This window comes from Sinocyclocheilus anshuiensis, unplaced genomic scaffold, assembly GCF_001515605.1.
Source record: "Sinocyclocheilus anshuiensis isolate Anshui unplaced genomic scaffold, SAMN03320099.WGS_v1.1 scaffold502, whole genome shotgun sequence".
Lineage (NCBI taxonomy): Eukaryota > Metazoa > Chordata > Actinopteri > Cypriniformes > Cyprinidae > Sinocyclocheilus > Sinocyclocheilus anshuiensis.
The window spans coordinates 282,237-306,431 of record NW_015544194.1 but is presented as its reverse complement, the minus strand read 5'-3'; the positions used below and the strand labels follow the sequence as shown (position 1 = coordinate 306,431).

The 24,195-nt window shown below is 36.9% G+C and overlaps 1 protein-coding gene across 8 annotated transcripts in view; it reads right to left on the bottom strand.

Moving 5' to 3' along the window:
- The window catches only part of brsk2b (BR serine/threonine kinase 2b), a 163,428-nt gene that overhangs the window by 22,903 nt on the left and 116,330 nt on the right, over positions 1–24,195 (bottom strand). For all 8 annotated transcript variants that reach the window (XM_016497074.1, XM_016497076.1, XM_016497080.1 and 5 more), the window contains exons 3-8: positions 17,441–17,526; positions 15,538–15,678; positions 10,596–10,712; positions 4,519–4,552; positions 4,362–4,430; positions 1,497–1,643 (exon numbers count right to left, since the gene is read on the bottom strand). In XM_016497074.1, coding sequence (XP_016352560.1) covers positions 1,497–1,643; positions 4,362–4,430; positions 4,519–4,552; positions 10,596–10,712; positions 15,538–15,678; positions 17,441–17,526 — 594 coding nt within the window. The remainder of the gene's footprint in view (positions 1–1,496; positions 1,644–4,361; positions 4,431–4,518; positions 4,553–10,595; positions 10,713–15,537; positions 15,679–17,440; positions 17,527–24,195) is intronic.

Here is a 24,195-nt window from a genome sequence, read left to right as displayed (position 1 = left end):
ATACTTGCTTGCGGTTGAGTAAGTAAAAAAAGTAAAAATAATGTTACTTTATGGCTCTGAAAAGATTAAAAAAATTAATTGTATAGTTACAGCACTTTTGCACACTGTATTTCAATTCAAAAACTGTCGTCATATTCACTAGCCACCTGTAATTCTGTTTTCAGTGCTCCTTTATATGTAAATTAGGCTTACTGTAGCTATTTTTCACAAAAGTTACCACAATTGATGTGATGTAGAAGGCAGGCAAGAAATGCAATTTTATTTAAAATAGTGGTTCTGAACCACGGGACCAGGGCCCACTAGGGGCCCTCAGCAAAATTCCAATGGCATCTTAAGATGACTTAAATTGCTTTAAAATAAGACAAAACAAGCATGAAAACAAGCCAAAAAGATTTAGAACCACTGACTTAAAAGAGATGTTTTTGCACATTTTCTATTGATGATGCCAGCAGTAATTAATCAAATGATGATGAAATGATTGTGATCAGCAATATAACAGCAAGAATTGCAGTTACGCATAAATTGTGCTATACAAATTGTATTTAGAACAGATTTTGTGGGCCTTTAAATTCCTTTAGAGAATCAGGTGCAGGTAACCGGTGCCATCATTCTTTGAGAACTCCCTCTGAATGTGTGCTGACAGTGGTTCAAGAAACAATGATGACACATTGTCCAGTTGTCTGTAAAACTGAAGTACTTTTAGTACTCTGCAATGCTCTATTGGATTGTTTTAATTGGATCTATAAGATAATATTTCAAACTGGCAATAAGACAGTATCAACTTCCTTCCCACTCTGGAATCATACAAAAGAACTCTTTTATATAACTGACAAACCGCACAGGAAATGGGCTATGTTTGGATCCTTCCTAGGAGAGCGCTATTGTTTTCAATCACTGAGAGATGTGGGCAGTGAAGACAGCTATCTGTTTTCTCTGGAAAGCAAAAACGGAAACTGGAGCATTTCAAAGGGTTGGTATTAGGACAAGCTTATAAACCTCTCGTCACTCCAGCATGTTACAGGAAAAAGGGGGGCGGCTCTGAAGCAAAACAATGAAAATAGTAGCTGAGGGAGGAGAGCAGAGAGATGAGGAGACCATGAAAGAGAGAAAGAAAGAGATCGACAGAAGCGCAGACACGCAAGCTTTTTGAAGCTAATGTGTGAGATCCGGACAGACGGGCTGGTTGGATTAGTTCTGCTGTGTGTTGACCTGAAGTGACAGCTCAAAAGCAGACCAGAGCTCTCAGACCCATAACACTTATTTAATAGAAATCAGCTTAATATACTGTAGATGTCTGTGGAATTGAACAGCCAACCAGCATATGTAAACAGTGTAGTGCACATGTAACGCTGTCCCCACCTATGATTCCTTAGGCCACATGATACATTTAAGAGATAAATCATGTCTTTTTTTCAGCTATCAGGTTTTACAAGTTTTGAATGATGATATTATGAGATAAAACTGTAAATATGAGCGTGACGATGCTGGACCCTGACCGTGAGTCGTTTGGTGGCGTCCACCTCGATCATCCCCCTTAGGAGGTTCTGGCAGTCTGGAGGAATGAAATGGGGCATGTGAAAGACCCCGAGCTTCACTTTCTCCAGCAAGTTCCTCAGGTTATCATCGTCGAATGGCAAAGCACCCTGACAGAGAGAAATATTACGTCAGTACTAATACTATAATCAATCATTGTGTGGGACAAAATCCCCCCCCCTCCCCGTTTTCAGAATAATGTCAACCAATATTTATTTTTCAATGGTTGATTCTTAATTTATTTTTGGTCCCCCTAATCCTGTATACACTAACGTCAAAAGTCTGGAGTCAATAAGATTTTTGTCATATTTTGAAATCTTTTATGCTCACCAGGGCTGCTTTTACACATAGTTTTATACAGCAAAAACAGACATATTGTGAAATATTATTACCATTTAAAATTACTTTTTTCCATTTTAATATATATTTTAAAATTTAATTTATTCCCGTTTTGGCAAAGCTGAATTTTCATTAGCGATTACATTCAGCGTCACATGATCCTTAAAAAATCATTATAATATGATGCTTTGGTGCTCAAGAAACATTTCTTATTGTTGTAAATGTTAAAAACTATTGTGCTACTTAACATTTTTGTGGAAACTGTGATGATTTTTTTTTTTTTTTTCAGGATTGTTTGATGAATCAAAAGAGCAGGAATTATTTGATATATAATTTTTTGTAACAATGTAATAGTCTTTACTGTCACTTCTAATCAATTAAATGCATCATTGTTGAATAAAAGTATGAACTAAAAATAATATTAGCACATTATTAAAAAATAATTAAAATAAATAAAATACGTTGAAATCATGTTTTCTCTTGGATCTATATCTAAACAAACAATGGGGGAATTGAAAAAATAGGAATGATAAATGCTTTGATAAAAATAAAACACCCACACCATATTTTAGAGAGTTTTATGAAGGACATCTACACAGGAAGTAGGACACAAAATAAATAAAGAAAAGGCTGGCATAGAGAGATGATTGTGCTTTGATAATTAGCTTTGTTTTGTGCCAGATACACTTCATCATTTTCACATCAGAGAGACCCATCAGGGCCCCTGACACTACTGAGATGTCAGCGCTTGATAAATGACACAGAAAATTCACAAGCATGACTGACGACAGGGCCACGTAATAGATGATATAATCTAGCAAAAACTAGCAAAGTAGAGAGATGATAAATAAAAAAAGGATACAGAATGCATCCCTAACGAAAGGTCTTTGAGCACTGAAAGATCAAAGAACAGCTTCCTGGGATACGCAGGAATAATTTCATTGTTTTGTGAATAGGATGCAGTTAAAATAGAGCACACAAACACAAAAGAGAAAAGGGAAACAATTGGCTTTTCAATTTCACTGGGGCAAACGGTTCTTCTGGGTTGTGTTGGGCTCATGGTCTTGAACAGTAATTACACTTGAACCAGCTTGATTATCCAGACTCAAAACAAGCCGTCTGAGGGTTCAGAGTTGTTGTCTGGTTTGAGAATGATTTAATTATAGCTAGTGCCATTTGTCTGTTATTTGATGTTGGACAAACTAAACAAGCATGGATAAGAAAATTCTAAATGTGATCAACAGCTTGGTGTGACCATACGTGTCCACTGGTGCGGAGCTGAGTAGGAATTTTCAGTTCGTTCTCTACTGGAGCTTAGCAGCAGGCTTGCATGGGGAATTGTGGGATTGACAGCTGAGCCGAGTAAGCAGTGGGAACGTCAAAAAGTTAAGAAATTTTTAACTTTATGCAAATGTGAGGCGAAAAATGCAGGATGGCAGCCAATCACTTTGAGGTGAAGGCAGTGACACCTGTCATAAGCAGTTCAAAAAGTATTTTTGGTGGTTTCAGATCATATACTAACTGCACATTACTGTATTTAATTCAGATATAAAAGGTGGTTTGTATGCATTCAGTTTGGTTAGGTTAGCATTTAAGTGTGTTAAATTTATATTATATGTACACTTTGACAATTCAGAAACTAATGTACACACTATCATTCAAAAGTTTGGGGCCAGTAAGTTTGTTTGTTTATTTATTTTATCAAAAGTCCACAACTCTTTTTACCTGTAAAGACAGTAAGAAATGATTTTGAGCACCAAATCAGCATATTAGAATGATCATGTGACACTAAAGACTGGAGTAATGACTGTGTAAAATTCAGCTTTGACATCACAGAAATAAATTACATTTCAAATGTACTAAAAAAGGTAACTGCTATTTTAAATTGTAATGATATTTAACACTATTTCTGTTTTTACTGTATTTTTGATCAAATAAATGCAGCCTTGGCGAGCATAAAAATCTAAAATCCAGCCTACCCCAAACAGAGATTTTTAAATGTCTGACAAGAGCATGACACTCGCATTTTAGTTTAATTCCCTCCTCCAAGAACTTGAAGTCTTTTACAGTCTAAGTAAGGAAGAGTAAGAAGATAAAAGTGGATTCATAAAACGCTCAGCGTGATGAATAAAAAGGGCTGATCTCACTCATGTCTGATATAAAGATGATTCACCGGCTGGAGTGAGAAACCATATTGGTGCTTTGGTGTTGTCAGTCTTTTGAGCTCTGACTACAGAGCCGATATAACACCTTGATTCTCTTAAAGCCCAACTCTTGCTTAGCTGATTAGCTAGCACTGAAATATCCTTGTCTGGATTCTCCCACATCCTCTGATAGACGTTCATTCAAACACAGGGGATTTCTTTTTTCCAATGCATGCTGCTGAGAGAGAGACTGTGGCTCAAATTTGTCAAAAAGGCAGAGGGCCAAATCACAGCAGAATTATATGACACAAAATGAGGTCTCTGCCACAAAAAGGTTTCACTCACCACCAAAAGTGCAAAGAGAATGACTCCACAGCTCCATACATCAGCTTTCCTGCCATCATATTTCTCCCCCTACCAGAGAGAGAGAAGTTAGAAGTGGAAAGAAAGAGATTCAGCGGAAGCTCTATAATGAGAGATGCCACTGAGAGCACGCACTTACCCTTATAACTTCTGGGCAGGCATAGTGAGGGGATCTGAAAGAAAACGGGACAATATGTCATCACCATCCTCACCCAACCTTGGCAAAAACACCCATTAGAGAGGAAACATGCAGTACACTAATTCAGGAATAGCTCCTTGTATTAGCATGAGGATCTTCACACCATCTTTTCTGACAAGCGGCTCTTTGTCTAACCAGCCTATACATGCTGTTGTCAAATGATCCAATAATATAACATTAAATTGTAATTACTTTCTGCTGGAATTGTGTAAAACAGGTTTGTAATCATCTGAATTGTGTACCGTATTTTAACGGCACAGCACATCATCAGAAGCAGTTCTCTATTTTTCAACACCAATTTTCTATAAATGCCTGTTTCTTCATTGCAGGTGTCATATACCATTATGTAGATTGAGTCTGTATTGATAATACATTAATTTAATGGTTTACTTTTTCTGCTTTAAAAACATAACTACTGCCCACTGTAGAGAAAGCTATTATTGCTGTTTTTCAATACCAAATTGCAAGGTTTTTATACTAAATTAAGTGGGTAATGCACATGCTCCCGCTCAGTAATTTCAATGCTTTTGTGCCCATTTTATACATAGTTGGTGCCTCAATCATTCTAGGTGGAAAGAAACATAAGCTTTTACTACAAAAATAATGTGATGAAAAAAAGTAATATTGTTTCTGTGAATATGTCTGAATATTTCATATACGCATTTGTTTTTGCACACTCGTTTTTCACACATCCACTGCAACATAATAAAAAATGGTAACACTTTACACAACCAGTTTAAGTCTCTGTGCCTGCAAAATTCAGTGTAAAGAATGCCACATAAAAGACAGCCTGAATGATGCCTGCTCTGACCCACTTCAGCCTCTAGTATCAGAGTATACATCTGTACATTCTTTTGTAAATGCATTTACGCCACCTCTTAGTAAAGACACTTGAATGCCACTTCTGAAGCGCTTCTGTGCCACCTTTGCAGTGTAAATTTCGCATAATTTATACAACTTAAAATGTTACAAATCTATTACTCTATTTTTAAATTAACATAGTAGCACTTTAGTATAGGGACTTATGCTCACTATTAACTAGTTGCTTATTATGAACATATTGGCTGTTTATTAGTACTTATAAAGCACATATTCTGCAGTTTATTGAGGCCAAAGTCGTAGTTAATGGTCTGTTAATAGCGAGAACTGAACCTTAAAATAAGGGGGGAGGGGGGGGTTATTGTTAGTTTACGATACCTAATGTATTAACTAATATGAATCGAAACGCATTGTAAAGTGTTACAAAAAAACTCCATATTTAGCAATAGTATATTTAGTTTACCCTTTAAAAACCAATCACCTGTGACAGGGCATTAAGTTAATTGCTATGACCTTACAATGCTACTCCCTAGCAGTCAAAATGTTTAGAAGATCATACTGAGAAATTCATGTGTGCACTACAAACAGATACAGCACTCTCCACCTCATAATGGTGCAAACTAAACCACATTAAGCACTGAGATCAAAAATATTTCTGAAGAAGCCTGATTTCTGTCTGTATGTCATGGATATCCCCATGATAGGAACATGAGGGAGGATTGATATGGCAAATCAGAGAAGCCACAGGGGGTGATTAAGCTATTGTGCAAAGACCCTAATGGAGAGGAATTACTCATCTAGTCCAAGACTTTTTGAAGATATATTTTGTTATTCCTCAAGCGCTGTTGGTCTGACTGGAGGGAAGCTGGTTAAAGAGTCAAAAACAGTGAAATAAACTCTTTTTCTTTTGACATTAGCATGGTTTTCACTGTGAGCTAATCTGACTTTGTGCTAGCTAGCTAGTGCTGGTTATGCCTCAGAGAGCAGAAGTGACAAAGAAAGGTTTCTTTGATGTTATTATCAAACTTGCAAGCTTAGGGGACCCAGAGTAATGGTCCAAATAGGACCAGTGGTACTAGGGAATTTTGCACTGTATTTTGGGTAATCTAGTTTCACTTGAATGAAGGTTCTGGAGGGGGATCTAATTAAATTGACTGGATTTCCAAGCAGCCTTGGACGTTTTTATGTAGCCACCCCTTCACTCAAAATTACCATTGGGTTGCAAACATGGCAGAGACTTTTCAGAACTAAGTCTATTTCAAAATTAGGTCAGCCCATCTGCTAAGCAAGGAACGAGCCTCAGATACAAATGAATGAATGCCTGGCACTGAGATATGACTGGGAGGCTCTGTGTTGGTCTTCCGTTCACACATAAGGGGTCTCCCCCTTTCAAATTCAATTGGAGTCCATTAACCGTGGTAAACAGAATACATTTGTGTCAAGCGGACAGCATACGAGGAGGCTAAAGATGAATGTGTTTTATTAAAAACTGTCATATCTGTGCCTAGAGTTGGGAAGTCGCAATCAATAATTACAGCATGCCTCCGTCAAAGGAAACCATCAAAGCCATGGCACCATTTTAGTGCTGGCTAATAAGAAGCAGAAGTACACAGACTGAAGTCAAAGCTATGGTCTGGTCACTCGGGGTGGATTTTAAAATCTTGATTAATCCCCATCTGTGATAATATGCTCTGCTCTATGGCACCTAGCCCTCTCGTTTTCATTGATAATGGGGCCTCTAATGGCATGCATTTACACATTCACAGGGACTATGAAAGCTTGAGTGAGGTCAGGCCATCATGTTCATATTTTCTACTCAACCTAGGCTCATTGGAAATACGTGCCTCTACCTACCTTTCTGCGAAACTCAAAAAACGTACCTATACATACAAATTGCTGCAGTTTCCAGTTGAAATTAACACTGGAGGCAGTAAAACTCCCAAAACATTTATTCCTTTTTACACAAAGTATGATTTACAGGTCCACAGTTTCGATTAATAAAGCCTAATTTTTGCATATTTACTTGAGGAATATTATGTTATGAATTCAAAACAATGTTAACATGTTGCGAGATTTGAAAACCGATGCATTTGAACATTATCGACACATCCAGCTTCATATGCATGAGTTTTCTAAATCAATATGTTTGCTCGGTAGCTCACGCGATACGGCATTGCACTTAGGTGGTAAAGAGCTCTGGTTCAAAACCCTGTGAAAATACGGTTCGACAAAACAGCTCAAATCCGCAAAAGGAAGTTAAAATAGCACGGCTGCATCAACAAATGCATTTTTATATCACTTTTGCATTTGTTAACACTATCATGTAGGTTTAGGGTTGGGTTTGGTGTAGGGGATATTTCCAGCATGATACGTAACGTAATACAAACACAGCAATACATTCCTAATGTAACAAATTCCAGGGTCACGTATTGAACCTGTAGGATCTCTGTCTTCGCACGGACCCACTTACACTATTGAATCCACACATGAAACAACCACATTCCATTAAGACAAACTGAGGCACTCCTCTGCAACCAGCTGCGGTCGTAAAACTCATGCAGGGTCAGTGAAGGGTTGAAGCAGTTCCTGTCCTATTCAGCGTATCTCTCAAGAGACTCAGATAAAGACAGGGCTTAAATTCTAACTCAAACGAGGAGGCAAAACTATCTTTGTTTTACGGGCTTTCAAGGACCAGATGTGTGATACCCCTGACCACTTAACACATAAATTGCTAAATCCGATAAACAGAAAGTGACAGATTAAGTAATTAACTCTCTGTCCAGGAGAAAAATGGCAGACTCCCAACTCATGACATGGAACTTAAGACAAATTCTCTGCTTTGTGAATTCTCTCAGGTGAATTTAAATCACTCGTGAAGACGAGTTAGAACTTTGAACGTCATGCAACCCCGTCAACTCTCATTCTAAAGAAACTGTATGTTTGTGTGTATGTGTGTTTTAGCGTAGTTTTGATGTAATCTAGATTAGCCAATAAAATTCATGTTTCATTTATAAAGAATCATTGTTTGGTGTCATATAATTTTAAGGTTAAAACTTTTGCCAAAGATCCCTTGCTACCTAGCTCGTAGCTTACTTGTAATAATTATTACAATAGCTTATAACTTATCAAAAACATGTATTAACCCGTCGCCAGGGAAATACAAAGATTCAAGTTGTTAAAATATACTAAGAATCACCGGCTCGCTGGACGACCCTTGATTTAAAGTGTAAACTATCAGATTTGAATTCAGCTTTAATCAGGTTGACTCAGAATTTTCAGATTCGAGTCCTTTTAAAACCTGAATGAATTAATAATAATTAATTCCCTTAAAATTAAGTAATCAAAGTTATTACAAACCTGCATTTTAGTGCCACTCACTGGACGTTTCACTTTGAAACTGCAGCGAAATGTGCTGTGAGGTATGCAATAACGGTGCTGCAGAAATGTATTCAGAGGCACGTATTTCGAATGAGCATGGGTTGTTTCTACTAATAGTAACGGTTCAGGAAGTGCTTCGGTGGCAGCAGGTCCAGCCAAGTGTCTTAATGCAAGACTTAGTCATTCAGATATAGCTATCAGTTATTAATATGGAGCCATTTCTACAGTTATTTTCATAATGAAGCATGCAAATGGCCCGACCGATATGGGTTTTTTGGGGGCCGATACCGATCCCGATATTAGGGAGTAAAAAAGACCGATATTGATATATCGGCCAATATTCTTTATGTGTAGGCTATATTATAGTACAGTATATAGAATACAGTATATAGCCTACATAAACAGAATATATATACATAAACACATTTTTTGCAATGATAACTCGGTGGTGATGCGGTGATCAAACACTTATAATGATGTGACAAACATAGGCCTATGTAGTGGAGGCAGGGTATTTAACAATTTAACAATAAACTTTATTATTCAAAATGAGTCTGACATTAGTGCACTTAACAGTAAACTTCACTTCACATATTATAAATAACTTTACGGGGACATTGTTGTTTATTTACTTAGCATTGAGTCTCTCCAGCTAGGTGACAACATAGCATTAAATCACCATTCAACAGACTCAAGCAACCACCGCACTGCCGTCTATTATTGGACTGCAGAAAGATACTAACTTTTCAATCTGCTACGTTACTGACTGTACTGACAAACTATGTTGACAACATGCGCCGCAACAGGACGTGACAAAGCGACCGTTGAAAATCATTTGAACTTTGTGTCAGCACATCATAAATAGAACGAGGCTTCAGTTTACTGCATCCAGTGTAGACAACATCACTGATTATAATGGGTTCTATTCTACACCGGACGCGAGCAGCGCGGCGCGACAAAATACAATAGAATTCTATTTTGTCGCTCCACGCGATGTGATGTGACCGATATAAACATGAGTTCTGGGCCGCGCCGCGGCCGGTATAAACACCAGCATTGACTGAGTGGGCGCGATCAGCTCTGGTGGCCGTAAAACAGGCTTTAATGCACCGCAGACGCGTGCTGTGATGAGCAGATCAGCTCTAGTCTCTAATGTCACTGAATCTGCTGTTAAAAATGAACCATCCATTCATCATATCATCATGCAAAACTAAGAATTAGAATCATTGTAATGTGACGATCAAATATAGGTGCGGGTGGGTGGCGGGCGGATAATTTGAAGCAGCAGACTCGGGTGAAGTTTGAGCTCATTCGCGCATCTCTACACTACACTGACCTGGGTCGCCAGTAGCAAACAATGGAGCGTGCTCTGCTGGACAAACTAAATAATTACACCATTCAGAAGCATTTAATCTGCATTATATGTTCTGTAAAAAAAATGTTAATATCGGCGGCATATTCGCCGATACCAATATATATGCGACAGGTTCATATCGGCCGATAATATCGGCAAAACGATATATCGGTCGGGCTCTACTATTAATGTGAGTGATTTCGCTAGTTTTCAACACTCACATCTCTCAATATCATCTCAAGATGATGATATTCTTCTCAAAAGCCATTTAATGTGAAGGGACTGTCTATGCAAATCAAAACATATGCTTTGATTGGTATTTTCATCTGAACAGAATTAAACAGTTGCATGAGCATGCACTACTTTTACAAAATTGTACCCGATTATGAAAGTTTTCCCTTGTTTTATGAAAAACAGGTTTCACGTATACTGGTAATTGTTGCAGGAAGAAGGGAGCATGACTCACCCGCAGCTGGTTTCTAAGAGACTGTCTCCAACCTGTAGAGAAGCCATGCCAAAGTCTGCTATCCTGATGTTATTCTTCTCATCCAGCAGCAGGTTCTCTGGCTTCAGGTCTCTGTGGCTACAAAACATGAGAAACAAAATGTTTAAGGTATAAACATCTATACATTAGCAGCTTTCTTAAGTGTCTCTAGGTTTCTCTAATATTTTATTGAGTAAGTGTCAATGACATGAAGAATGAAGAAAATGATTAAGAAAAATTAAGAAAACGACTTATCATCCATAAGGTTTCTTCATTATTTCTCAGAAAATTAATATTTTTAACAAAAGTGCTTCACTGCTTATTAACATTTGAAAAAAAAAGATATTTGAAAAACTGAACTTGTAGCTCACTCATAAACCTCCAATGGGCACATGGATCTACAAAGATGTTGTGTTTATTTTTATTAAATGATCCAGCTTAACTAAATTTGTATTACTTGTTTAAGCTGCCAGTATCAGACTCAGTCCCAAATCTCTTGATCAGACATCATGGGAAACATCTTGATTCCTTGTACCACTGTGAAATCCTCTGATCTGGAGATAAAAATTCAGAGCTTTCTTTGCCAGTGTCAAGAAGCGAAGCCTCTTTCATCCTGAGCGGGTAAGTGATCGAGGAACACAAGACCATTTTAGGCCCAAGAGATCAAAAAACAGCTTGTACATTTCAAGTATCTTTCAAAAGACAGTTGATCGTAACCTGTGAGCCAATGAGCATTTACTGAAGCTTATCATTTGGGATGGTTTGGCAACAACAACTGGCCAATAATTGTTGGTGGGATAGAAACGTGACTTGAACCAGAAATACTGTCCTCCTCCTTTTGCCGCAATAACTACAACTGCACCGAAGTAACCCTAACTGTTCTAAGAACTCATCAACCATCTGCAAACATAGTAAACAACATCAGAAATGAAAACATCTGCCAGGCACCTAATTACTTGATCAAGAGATAGGAAGACAGTCAGAGAGGGACCTTGTCAATATTATCAATGCATGGTAGTCAACTCTCAAGCACCACTATGTTGTCACAATCAACTGATTATTAGTAGTAAGTGTAGCTTTTACACACCACACATTTCCATCTATAAAAGGCTCTGTATGTTGGAGATGATGCAAAAAATGTGACTGCTGGAAGCAACAGCTATAAAAGACCTGGTGTCTCCTCACCCAGCAATAACTAAGTTATTGCAAAGGTTAAACACAGACCAGCAATAAAGTTCTTTACTACAACGATTGATTCATCTTTCCCATGCCAAGGCAACCAAGGAGAAGGAGGAGCTCTCGGTAATGGAAAGATAGCATGGGGGTCCCGGTCAATACTGGTGTGTGTTTACTGAGAGGCTTTTCTGATTAGCTGCCAGTGAGAGACTGAATGGGTAAAGCAGGACCAACTGAATGATCTCTGGGTATCAGGAACTGCAAGTATTGCCAGACACAATCATAAACATCCTTTTAAAATAAACTGTTTGTTTTAAACAAAGTAACCAGGTGCTGTACAATTCAAACCTGCAAATATGCTATAAAAACATAACCCCCAACTCTAAAGCCATTTTGCTGCTCCGTCTCTCATTATAATGGCTGAAGTGCAAGGAGGTCTCATTATGTGATGTCTAATTACGCATACTCTGGATGAAAAGGCATCAAAATGAAAGAGAACAGCTTCAGAAAGGAGACCCTTTGTTCTACATGGCAAACTATTTACAAACCAGCCACCAACTCTGTCCCAACCTTATGGTTTGAGAGATCAATATAGCAAAAAACATAAGGAATATGCACTGATTTGATTTTATAAAATTATTTGTTAAGTTTTCCATAACTTTTCCCAACCCCCAAACACTGGCCTCTTCCCCCCTTAGTAAAGTGCACATGGCATTTAACAGCTCACGGGTTTGTGGAAACTCAGGTGTCCAGCAGGCCTTCCATTCTGCTCACATTAGCTTGCTTTTTCTCTAGTCTTCCATCGTTATGCTTTATGTACTGTAGGTATGGAGTTGTGTGAAATGGATGGCCATTATCTTCCCTGACAAAGCACAAGTTCATGGAACCAATAAACACAATCCCCACTTGAGGAGAGCACTAGTGTCCCACTGTGACATTGCTGTTATAGCCTAATGTTCCTATAAATGATTCCTTTAGAAGTAGAGATATTACAGATCCTGTAAACACTTGTGCTTTTAAACGACAGTAGATAACACAACTGAAAAAGTCCTTAATAGACAAGAAGAATGCTTAAATCAAATACACTGACAGTGCACCTGGTGCCGACAAAACACTGCCTAATAAAATAGCCTAAGTCTTTCCAAAAAAAAAGTTCAGAAACAAGAACCTTGTGGCAGAAACACAGATCACAGCCTTCTTCTCATTCATGTCAAATGAAATATGGTGTCTAACATGACTGAGGTCAATTTGTTGAGGTTTTAATGGCAACCAATATCTCTCTGTGCCTTTTTCTCTATGTGTCCTCCTAATTTTTATGTCCCCAGAATTGTACATTTATCTCTGTATGCACAGTTCATACTTTAAAGCATTGAAATATGCCAACCAAAAAGTATTGTCATAAAAAAGCTGTTAATCTTGGAACTGAAGTTCATCACAACCTGCATAGGCTACTCCTTATATTCAACCCCAATGTGAAATCCAGACTGCATTGCTGACCTCTATGTCTGTCTTTTATTCTAGAATGGAGCAGCAAAGTTACATAAATGCACCCAATCATCAAATCAGCTCTCACACATTCAACATTCAACAGGGCAAAACAGCACTCACACTGCTAATGCATGTCGTCAGTAGCGTTCCTCATAAAATGCACCAAAAAGATATCAATCTTCCCATCCAGACACTGGCAACTGCTTATATAAACATAGAATCCCCATGTGAGGTTCAGGCCCAGTTATTTAGACATGAGTTGACTCGGTTCAGCTTTTTTTCTTCTTCCTGTATAACGGCCTTGTGTACCTGACAGCACTTATCATGTAAAAGACTGAAGAATTTGACAGGCTTGATTCAGACTTTAGTCTTTCTGCCTGTCCTCTCACAGTGGGGCCAGAAAGCCATAGTTTTATCCCTGTGAACACAGTGATAGCAGAAGGCTATCAACTGAGCATATTATCTGTGTGGAGGTTACAAACCCCAGAGAGGAAAATGGCAGCGAACGAGCAGAGGAGAGAACAAGTGATGCCTCCCTGCTATGCTGTTTATTCAGTGCTTTCCATCACCTATCGAGAAAGGCCTTCAAACCATCCATCAGCTAGTTGAGCTGTGCTGGAAGCATGCGGCATTCTTCATTAGGCTGTGCGCCTGCTGAAACGCATAGTAAACAGATGCAAATATTGTGCTAATGGCTGCCCCTTCAGTGCATTAGTACATTAGCATATGAAGAGGATATGGTTGTGAGAATTCAAACAGAAACATTATTAGCATTAGCAATAGTTCTTAAAGTTGTGAAAAGTTGATGTACTTTTAAATTAAAGTACATTTAGGACTACAGTGGAAAACAAAGGCTGCCGTCTAACTGTCTAGTTTGTCACTGTTCTGATGTATAATTTATGAAGTTCTGTAGAGTAATACTATGTTAGTCGGACAGGTTCAAACTTGTTGAAAAGGGATCATTTAAATTTATATAATTTGTAAGTAAAATTTGAGAATCCACACTTTTTTCCAACACAATGTAAGTTGTATCCTAAAGTCACAAAATAAAATCTTGATAGGGAAACTCATTAAGGATTTCTATATAATAATCTACATGAAAACAATACAAAGTTCCAAAAATTGACCACATTAAGTATGCATTATTTCAGATTTTTAAATAATTTTCTATCAAACTTGTTATTGCCACATCATGTACAGTTAAAAATTAGAACAGTTAAGCAAAATAAACACTTTAAAACTTTAAAAATACAACTCATATATGTTGTTTCAAATAACATATGTAATTTCAAAGGATCTAAAAGTACATACAAATGGTAATCCAAACATCAATGATTAAAAAAAAAACCTGGTGCAACTTTTGGCTGCCTCTGTTTTTAATGAAATAAATGAAATAAGTCTTATTCTGCCTTGATCCATCAGCAAGAGAAGTTCAAACATGAATGCTCTACTTTTTCATGAACAAAACAGAACTGAATTCTTTTTAAATACCTCTATAAAATGCCCCCATTATTTGTGTTTTTGGGGTAGGTCACCTCATTACCACACTATGCTTCATAATTACTGCATCATTTGTATAATTGTTTCGATAATGAGAAACTATGCTGCAGTGAAGATGAAGGATTTGTTTCTCAGCATTTCAACTTAAAACTGGTTAAACATTTAGGGAGCTGTATATGAAGGCAAAAACCTTCATTATTTTCTGTTGTACAGTTAACTGAAACCCTCTCGGCTGAAGTCAGAAAAGAATGAGAGAAAGGATATAGAGAAAATTTGAGCACATTTTTCATTTATATCTAAGAAATGTGGAGAGATAATGCTTGAGGATACACTCTGTGATAAAAACGGTACTTTTCTGCAGTTGCACTGGAGTGGAGCTATCAATCTCTGACCCGGAAAGTGTGTGTGAGTGTGTGGCTTGAAACTTGCACAAATGTGCAAAATAGCAATATCTCAATATAATGTTATTACGTATTCACAACAATGCTTAGTAATGACTGAAAAATGCCTCACTTGAGATGGCTTTCCCCATAAATAATAAATGAGACAACAGCAGTACAACATGCCGGACAATAACAGCTGATGGCTATACAGTACATGATGTATGAAAATAGACACAATTTTTTTGCGGCAACAAAACCAACACATTTGACTTTCTTGAATTAAACTAATGAGTGTGCCAAGCTTTGAATGCTCAAAATTAAGGATTTTGATTTCCTATAAAACAGACTGAGATTTTAACACAGTCCAGAACTCTTACCATATAGAGTGACTGTGACAGAAGTCCAGCGCTGAGATGATCTGTCTGAAGAACTTCCTGGCCTCTTTGGGTGTTAACCTGCCCTTCTTTACCAGGTAGTCAAAGAGCTCTCCACCTGACACATGCTCTAGAACCAAATATCTGTGGAAGAAAAGCAGTGGAAGTAAGAAACCCTGACACACTGCAGCTTTGAAACTCCCAGGACAGGTCTATTATCATGCCCATCATTTTTGAAAGAAGTCTCTTATGCTCACCAAGGCTGCATTTATCTGATCAAAAATATAATGAAAACAGTGATATTGTGAAATATTATGACAATTTAAAATAACCACTTTACATTTTAATATTTTTAAAATGCAATTTATTCCTGTGATGACAAATTACTCCAGCCTTCAGTGTCACATGATCATTCAGAAATCATTCTAATATGCTGATTTGCTGCTCAAGAAATGATTTTTCATGGACATAATAGAAATACTTCTTTGTAAAAGGCATTTTTGTAACAATGTACAAGTCATTGTCACTTTTGACCAATTTAATTAAAAAAAAAATTAATCAAAAAAAAAATGCACCCAAACTCTTAAATGTACTCCAGTAGTCTGAGACCGCTAATGAAAATGCTTATATTTTCAATTTTTTACTTAAAACAAAATTGTTAAAGGGATAGTTCACCCAAAAATGGTCAAGGTCCAGAAAGGTAGTAAGGACATTGTTAAAATAGTCCATGTGACATCAGTGGTTCAACCTTAATTTTATGAAGCTACAAGAATACTTTTTGTGAGCAAAACCATCTGTCAGAACGCTGGCTCCAGCGTCAACAGCATCACATGCATGCGTCATGCTAGTCTCGTGGATGCGCATTGAAGACTGACAGGAAAGAGAAGAAATTGTTGAATGAAGTCATTATTTTTGTTTTCTTTGTGCACACAAAGTATTCTCGTAGCTTCATAAAATTAAGGTTGAACCACTGATGTCACATGGACTATTTTATCGATGTCCTTACTACCTTTCTCAGCCCTGAATGTGTCAGTTGTGTTGCTGTCTATGGAGGGTCAGAAAGCTCTCGGATTTCATCAAAAATATCTTAATTTGTGTTCCGAAGATGAACGAAGGTCTTACAGGTTTGGAACGACATGACGGTGAGTAATTAATGACAGAATTTTCATTTTTGGGTGAACTATCCCTTTAATTACAACTTATACTAACAATATAACAATTTGAATAATCTATTAAACATCATAATATTTAAAATTCCCCATAAAATTCGGTTCACATAATGTTATAAATGGGAAATAAGTAAATAAATAAACAAATACACCCTACATTTTCAATGTAGTATCAGACTGTTGGACCCCACTGCATTTGAGTGAATGTGTAAATGTGTGCGAAATGTCTTCCTGCAATCGGCCTGTCTGATGGGCAAACACATTTATGTCATACTCACGCATTTATGTATTCATGAGATACACGCAGACTCCCATTCACACGCAGTCACATTTGAACACACACACAAACACACTCACTGACACACCAGACGTCTGATTTATTAGTCGATTAAAGGATTTTCTCATGCGATTACCTGTCAGCGTTATTTAATTTAAGGATGGATTCGTACTTGATTTGTGTGCGTAAAAATGTTCACAGGCAAATATTTTACGAGCATGCGGCCCATACATCTGTGTCATCTGAATATTAAGAAAACAAATTCCTCAGCTGCATCCATGGTGGCTCCTTTATCAATTATTGAAAACTACATTAAGCCCAGCCACTGGAGCGCACGCACATATCCACGGATATCAGCGCGTCTGCTCTTCCGTACAGACACAGAGTTTACCAGCCACTTATACACACTCAGATTATACATTGCATGATGCATGGATAAACAAAAATGGTGTATACTCACAAATATTTCTTATTTTCATAGACATCGTGCAACTTCAAAACATGAGGGTGTTCTATGAGCTTCAGAATAGCTATTTCTCTTTCCACCTGTAAAGACAGAGAGAGAAAAAATGATTAGAATTGTTTCAGTTTTACATTCAGTAACATAAGGTCAGAGTAAAACATGAAGAGCCAATGACAATAACAGCCTCTGGTTAGTCTGTGCTAGCAGAATGATGTTGTATCATATTATCTTGCCTAGCCATGCCTAATTAGCATTCCAACACTTTCATTAAGTGGTTAACCCATTAATCACTTTTTGGCAAGTAGAAAATAAACAGAAGACTGCAAGTGCAAGTGCCTGGCCTCATAACAAGATGCCTTTGATGAAGAGTTCAGATGAATAATAAGTGGACAGGACTCTAATTGCATTAGTCTTTGGAAAGAGATACAGCAGCATTATATGGTGATCCATCATCACAGCTGCACGAAGTGTCCCACATTAGATATTGAGAGGTGGTAATTAGCGAACATACAGTGCTTCATCGATGTGTTGACGTGTTGTGTTGTTTTTAGAGAGTGTACACTCCTGCTGCTGCCGCGGGAAAATCCATCTCTTGTTGCTTTGGGGGAGCACCAGAAATAATTATACTTCATTATCGGTGGGAATATGGGAACAGCTAATAAGGATAATCCCACACTAATGAAAGTTGCATTGCTCAAGTCGACGCTGCACGAAATCTCCCATCATGCACCTGCTCAGAGACTAACCTTGTACAGTGTCCAAGTGAGCCACCACAATCCTATTAGACCCAATCACCTTTCATTTGTACATAGCCAATCAATACTCTATGGAGCAAAAACAATTATAGAAGCAGAGGTGTTATGAACTGAAGGGGAATGTTTTGGTCAGGACTGATGGATGCAAACATCAGAATTTGTCGATTTGTAGCACTGAATATGCAGCTTTTATATAATATTGTACATTTTAACAAAATTGAAGGAGATTCCATGTATGATGGACAACTGTTAGGTACGTTTCTTTCACAATGTGGCCCAATTAATAAAAAATAATAATAAATTGGGGTAATAAAGTGGATAAAACTGTTGCCTCACAACAAGAAGGTCCTGGCTTTTATTTTAGCATCACTGACATACTATTATAGTTTTAATTAACAGTCTGAATTATTTTTATATTTTCCATTTTCATGTTTATGTTAAAGTTTTAACCTCTTAAGACCCGGCAAAACATTTTAGGAAAAAATTTGTATTTTTTCATGTCATTACATTGTTTAGAGCATAAAAAAAAAAAAAAATGTTTTATGATATTTCATTCATAAGTTATGCTACGTCCTTGGTAGAGGACATCGGGACTCAATTTCTTTAAAAAAATTAAAAGACATGAATGAACATGCACAGGCAAAAACAATTGATTTTTTTTAAATCACCAATACATTTTTAGTTTTCAGGATTTTTTTTTTTTTACCAAACTTTGTATAAAGATAATTCTCAACTATGTTATAACAGAATGATTTGATATACCATTTTTCTTCATGCAGAATGTGTGTAAAATGGCCATAAACAGGTTTTCTCATTATATATAATGTATCTATAAACTAAATCTAATTTGCATATTAATGTGTTTTTGGGGCAACATGTAATGAAGAAAGAAGTGTAATAATGGGAGTAATAATTGACAAGATTTTAATAATAATATATAATATTTCATAGGAATATTGAAACATATTTTCTCTCCCTATTCATTTGTTGTGCCTCCCAAAATGCGTAATAAACATGCTTTTAGTCCCGGTGTCCTCATATGAGGACATGTATGAAATCAACGTCCTGTTTCATAACAGAAAGTCATATTTTGATTTGAAACCCCATAACATTTTCCTGAGATGTTGATTTATGACACACAGTTTAAAAATTAGTCAGATTTAAATGATAATTACAAGATATTATCATATTTCCATAAGAGTGTCACTAAATTAATATCAGACATTTTTGAAGACCAAGGAGAGGGCGTGGTCATGGTGAAACATCCAAACATTTAGTATCTCTAAAAAGCCCTGAATGTGCTCTGTACAGGACATCCAGACTTAAAACTGTGGCATGTATAGTCTCAGAGAAATTCACTAAAATGTAATGTCCTCATATGAGGATGCAGGGTCTCAGGAGGTTAAAGTTTATTTTATTTTCAAGTTTTTTAAAGTTGTGTTTTTGTCATTTGTATTTATTAATTTTATGCTGTAGTTTTAGCTATTTTAGTACATCAAGTTTAACTAAATGAAAATGTTTCCTTGGCAAGTAGCTAAAATAAAAGTTATTTTTAAATATTTTATTTCAGTTGACATTTATTTTATTTCAAGTATATATTTATTTACTACTTACTTGCATACTTACTAGTTTTAGTTAATATAATAACCCTGATTCGAGTCCGGGTGGGATCCCACAACCCTACACAGGACAAGCGGTTTGCAGAATGAATGGATGGATGTAATAATAGTATTTGGTTTTGTAGTGAAGAAATACATACACGGGCACAATTTGTTTCTCTGCAAAACTAATTTCAAGACTTGAGGGCAAAATGTAGGATCATGACAAACATAAACTGTCAAGTGACTCCAGACTTTTGACTGGTGGGATACATTAACACCATCAAAAACATCCAATACGATTACAGTTGGAGTTAGACTCAGATCTAAGAGCAGAAGCACAAACACACACAGGTCTTTCTTTGGGCTCAATCACCCTGTTCCATACAAACACTATCTCTCTAACCATGTGGCTGCAGCCTTTCTTCTCCACATCTCTTATGTCACGGCCGACCCAAGTAGAGAGAGAGAGAGAGAGAGAGAGAGAGAGAGAGAGGCATGTCAATTTATCACCATCAAAGCCCCAGTTCTTCAAAGGTCTATCACCTGGACCTCTGCAAAAGAGCAAAAAAAAAAAGCAAAATAAATAATGAAATATTTCCTTCTTTAATCTGTGTCTCACTGACTGTCTTACATATCAATCCCTGTCAGGGCAAGCTTCTCTCAACATTTCTCTCTTGTTCTCACATTCTCTCAGTGTTTTTTCTTTATTTAGCAGATGGCTTTGAGCTCAACTTTAGGTGAACTATAGAGAGAGCCTCTCCCTGATCTATCACAGCACATGATCTTTCTCATTGGGTTTGCACAATCACTGTAATCATTCAGGGGCAGGATGCTTGTTTCTGCTCCTGGCAGAGCCTTTGATTATTCCCTGTGCTGCCACCGCTAGTCTCATGCACCTGCATTATGTGTCCTTACCAATTTGGAAAGAACAAACTGCTTATGAAGCATCTTCTGTGCCGAGACCCAAAATTAATATGTGCTCGAAGTGAGCACAAAGGCGAAAAAATGCTTAATGATCACATATTAAATAGAATAGACTCTCTGTACGATCAGGTTTATCCCGCAGGCCATTCTTGGCCCATGTCAGAGCTGCTTTGTCACATGATAATGGCGGGATATATTCCTCCAATGTTAGCCCTCAGAATAACATGACCTTTTCTAAATGAATAAGTAGCAAGCCCAACAAATAAGGAACAATGACAGAGCTCAAGTGTGTGAGTATATGTTTGTGTTTGAACTGGTTGGGTAAGTACATTCGTTTTTCTACTTTTCATTGATTTCTACTGTTTTGAATGAGCTGATGATATGTTTCATTCCAAAACCCTTACAATCTAAATCTTTACATTAAAAAAAGAAATGTCATTCCAAACACGTGTGACTTTCTTTCTTCTGCAGAACACAAAAGAAGATATTGTGAAGAATGTTTTTGACCCCACCAGTGTCATTTTAATATTACTTTAATATTATTAATACATTTTTTTTTTATTATTTATTTATATTACTTTAGTATTATGTATACAGTGCATGCTTAAGTATTATGCAAGTTGATATTCTGATCATATTTTACCAATTCCAAACCACATCAATCTTAATAACTACTATTAATTTTGCATTTAACCATTTATAAGTGATATATAATTGTTAACAAGGGCTGGAAGTGAAAAGTGCCTTATACTTAGGTGTGCTTAATTATTAAGCAGGTTTCCTTTCTCAGACAATGCGCCAAAAAAGAGATTTAACTCACACTGAAAAGTCAAAAGTTATTAAATGCCCATGAGAAATATTTAAAACTAGTTCAATACAGAAATTGCAAAATTAAATCATGACCACTGAACAGCGAAATGCTCACTGGGTCAGCAAGGTCAAAAAAAAAAAAGTACCACAATTTTAGTTGTAGCAATTTTGATTTGTGCTTTTGTCATTTTCTTAGTATTTTAATGTTTCTATTTAGCTTTAAATTATTTTAATCTTAAATTTAGTCCGTTTAAAACTTCAGCTTAAATTTATTTTATTTCAGTTAGTTGCCAAGGAAACTCTTTAATTTAATTTTCATCTAATATTTATATTTTATTTTATTTCAGCTTGATTTGAGTTAACAAAAATGTCACTGACTTGTGGCCATTTAACCTTGTAATTTTATGTCGTACCCAAACTGAAATCTTTCTCTCTAGGGAAATTAATCATTTGATAATCACTTTTGTTGGCAAGAAAGATGCTATTACAGTGGTGCTAGGAAACACTTTCATCATTTATTTTTTCATCTAATATTTATATTTTATTTGATTTCAGCTTGATTTCAGTTAACAAAAATGATTTTTAATCATTTTAGTTTTATATAACAATAACAACATTGGACCCCACTGTCTTTCATTGTATGGAAAAAAAAAGAGGTCATACAATGATAACAGAATTTTTTGGTGAACTGTTTCTTTAAGACACTATTTATATGTTCATTAAGCTGCTTTCCTCATCAGTGTGGGATATTTCAGATTTTAGTACACTCATGGGGACATTTGGCCCTCACAATGTAGGCAAAACATGACCCACGTGCACACACACACACACACACACACACACACACACACTCATCCGTCTACAGCAGGTGTAAAGCTGTGCTGGCACAGACAGGAGGAGGGAAATCCAAACATACACCATTTACCTGCACATCAGATCTCTGCCAAACAGCACTTGTGATCACAGGATAATGGAGACTTCATCTTATCAACAAACCCCAGTAACCTGTCTGAATCCAAATGAGTTAAATCCAACTCTAATACAGAGTTAACACTTAGAGCAAGTCCAATAAACAGAGACAGCAGCAGCAAACCAGGTATTTGTTATGATTTTAATGATACAATAAACACACACACACACTCTTCTGATTATGCGGACAGATAGGAGCAGAGAAGTGATCTGCATCATTCCTCATTATAAAAGAGGAGACCGGCTCACCTCAGTGCCCTTTTTCATTGAGTTTCCATGTTTAACAATTAGCACCACTGTAATAGCATCTTTCTTGCCAACAAAGTGATTATCAAGTGATTAATTTCCCTAGAGAGAAAGATTTCAGTTAGGGTATGACATAAAATTACAAGGTTAAATGGCCACAAGTCAATGACATTAATGACATTGATGTATTTGGTTTCAATTGATAACACGCAGGGTTCTAGACAGGAAAGAGATTTAATTTCTCCAATGGCTTTGAGCAGAGAGGGAAAAATGAATGACTAATCCCGGATATTGAGAGAGCAAAAGAAAGAGAAAAAGAAATGTGTGAAAATGTGTGCGTGTCACAGAGTACTTTTTTTCCCTTTGCAATTCAGATTTAATTAAGAACATTGCAATTTAAACCAGCATATTTAACAGTGTATAATTCAACACGTCCTAAACAAACAACTTTCAACCTCTGCCTTTGTTAATGGATTTAACATCATTTATTATGCTCAATTATTGTATGATTTCAGGTTGCAGATGGTGTGTTGATGCATGCTAATAAAACTACTTGTGTGGATGGTCACACAACACACAGCAAATGAATGAAGGCAGACAGAGCTCATGTTCTCACAGCTGGGATTGGGACACAACTCTAATGTATTGGAGAGGCATCAGATTTTACCCAATAACAGCACATTTAACCACACAGCTGTCTGTTGTTATGTTTAAAGGTTTGTTTATATGTTATGTGTGACTTTATGAGTGTTTGCAACAATGTGTTTTATTGGCAATTTGCAAAAGTGTGTGTGTGAAGAGCTCATGAAGTGATGATGAGATGGAGGGGGAGGTGTTTGCCACTTGTCTCCAGAGCTCTGCTGTTCTGTCCAAACTCTCCAGTGCCCACTAGCTGAGTAGCCCTGGCACACACACACACACACACAACCGGTCATTCTTACCCATACATAAACATGCATTCACAAACAATTTCAAGCAGAGTTCAGGGGTGACACTAATTTGCAGTGACAAAGCAACTGGAAGTAATTTTTTGTAAATGAGATTTGGCAATTTCTAGAAACATGAGTAACTATAGGTGATGCAGCCATTGAGCAGGGATGCATGATATATCAGCAGTCATAGTGGTATTGACCAATAAATGTGGCTTTTTAAAATGTCAGCTATTGGTTCAATAAGTAAAAAGGCTGATATATTTAAAGGTCACATGGCATGAAAATTTCACTTTATGAGGTTTTTTAACATTAATATGAGTTCCCCTAGCCTGCCTATGGTCCCCCAGTGGCTAGAAATGGCGATAGGTGTAAACCGAGCCCTAGGTATCCTGCTTTGCCTTTGAGAAAATGAAAGCTCAGATGGCCCAATCCGGAATCTTCCCTTTATGTCGTCATACGGGGAAAGGTTACCTCCCCTTTCTCTGCTTTGCCCGCCCAGAGAATTTGGCCCGCCC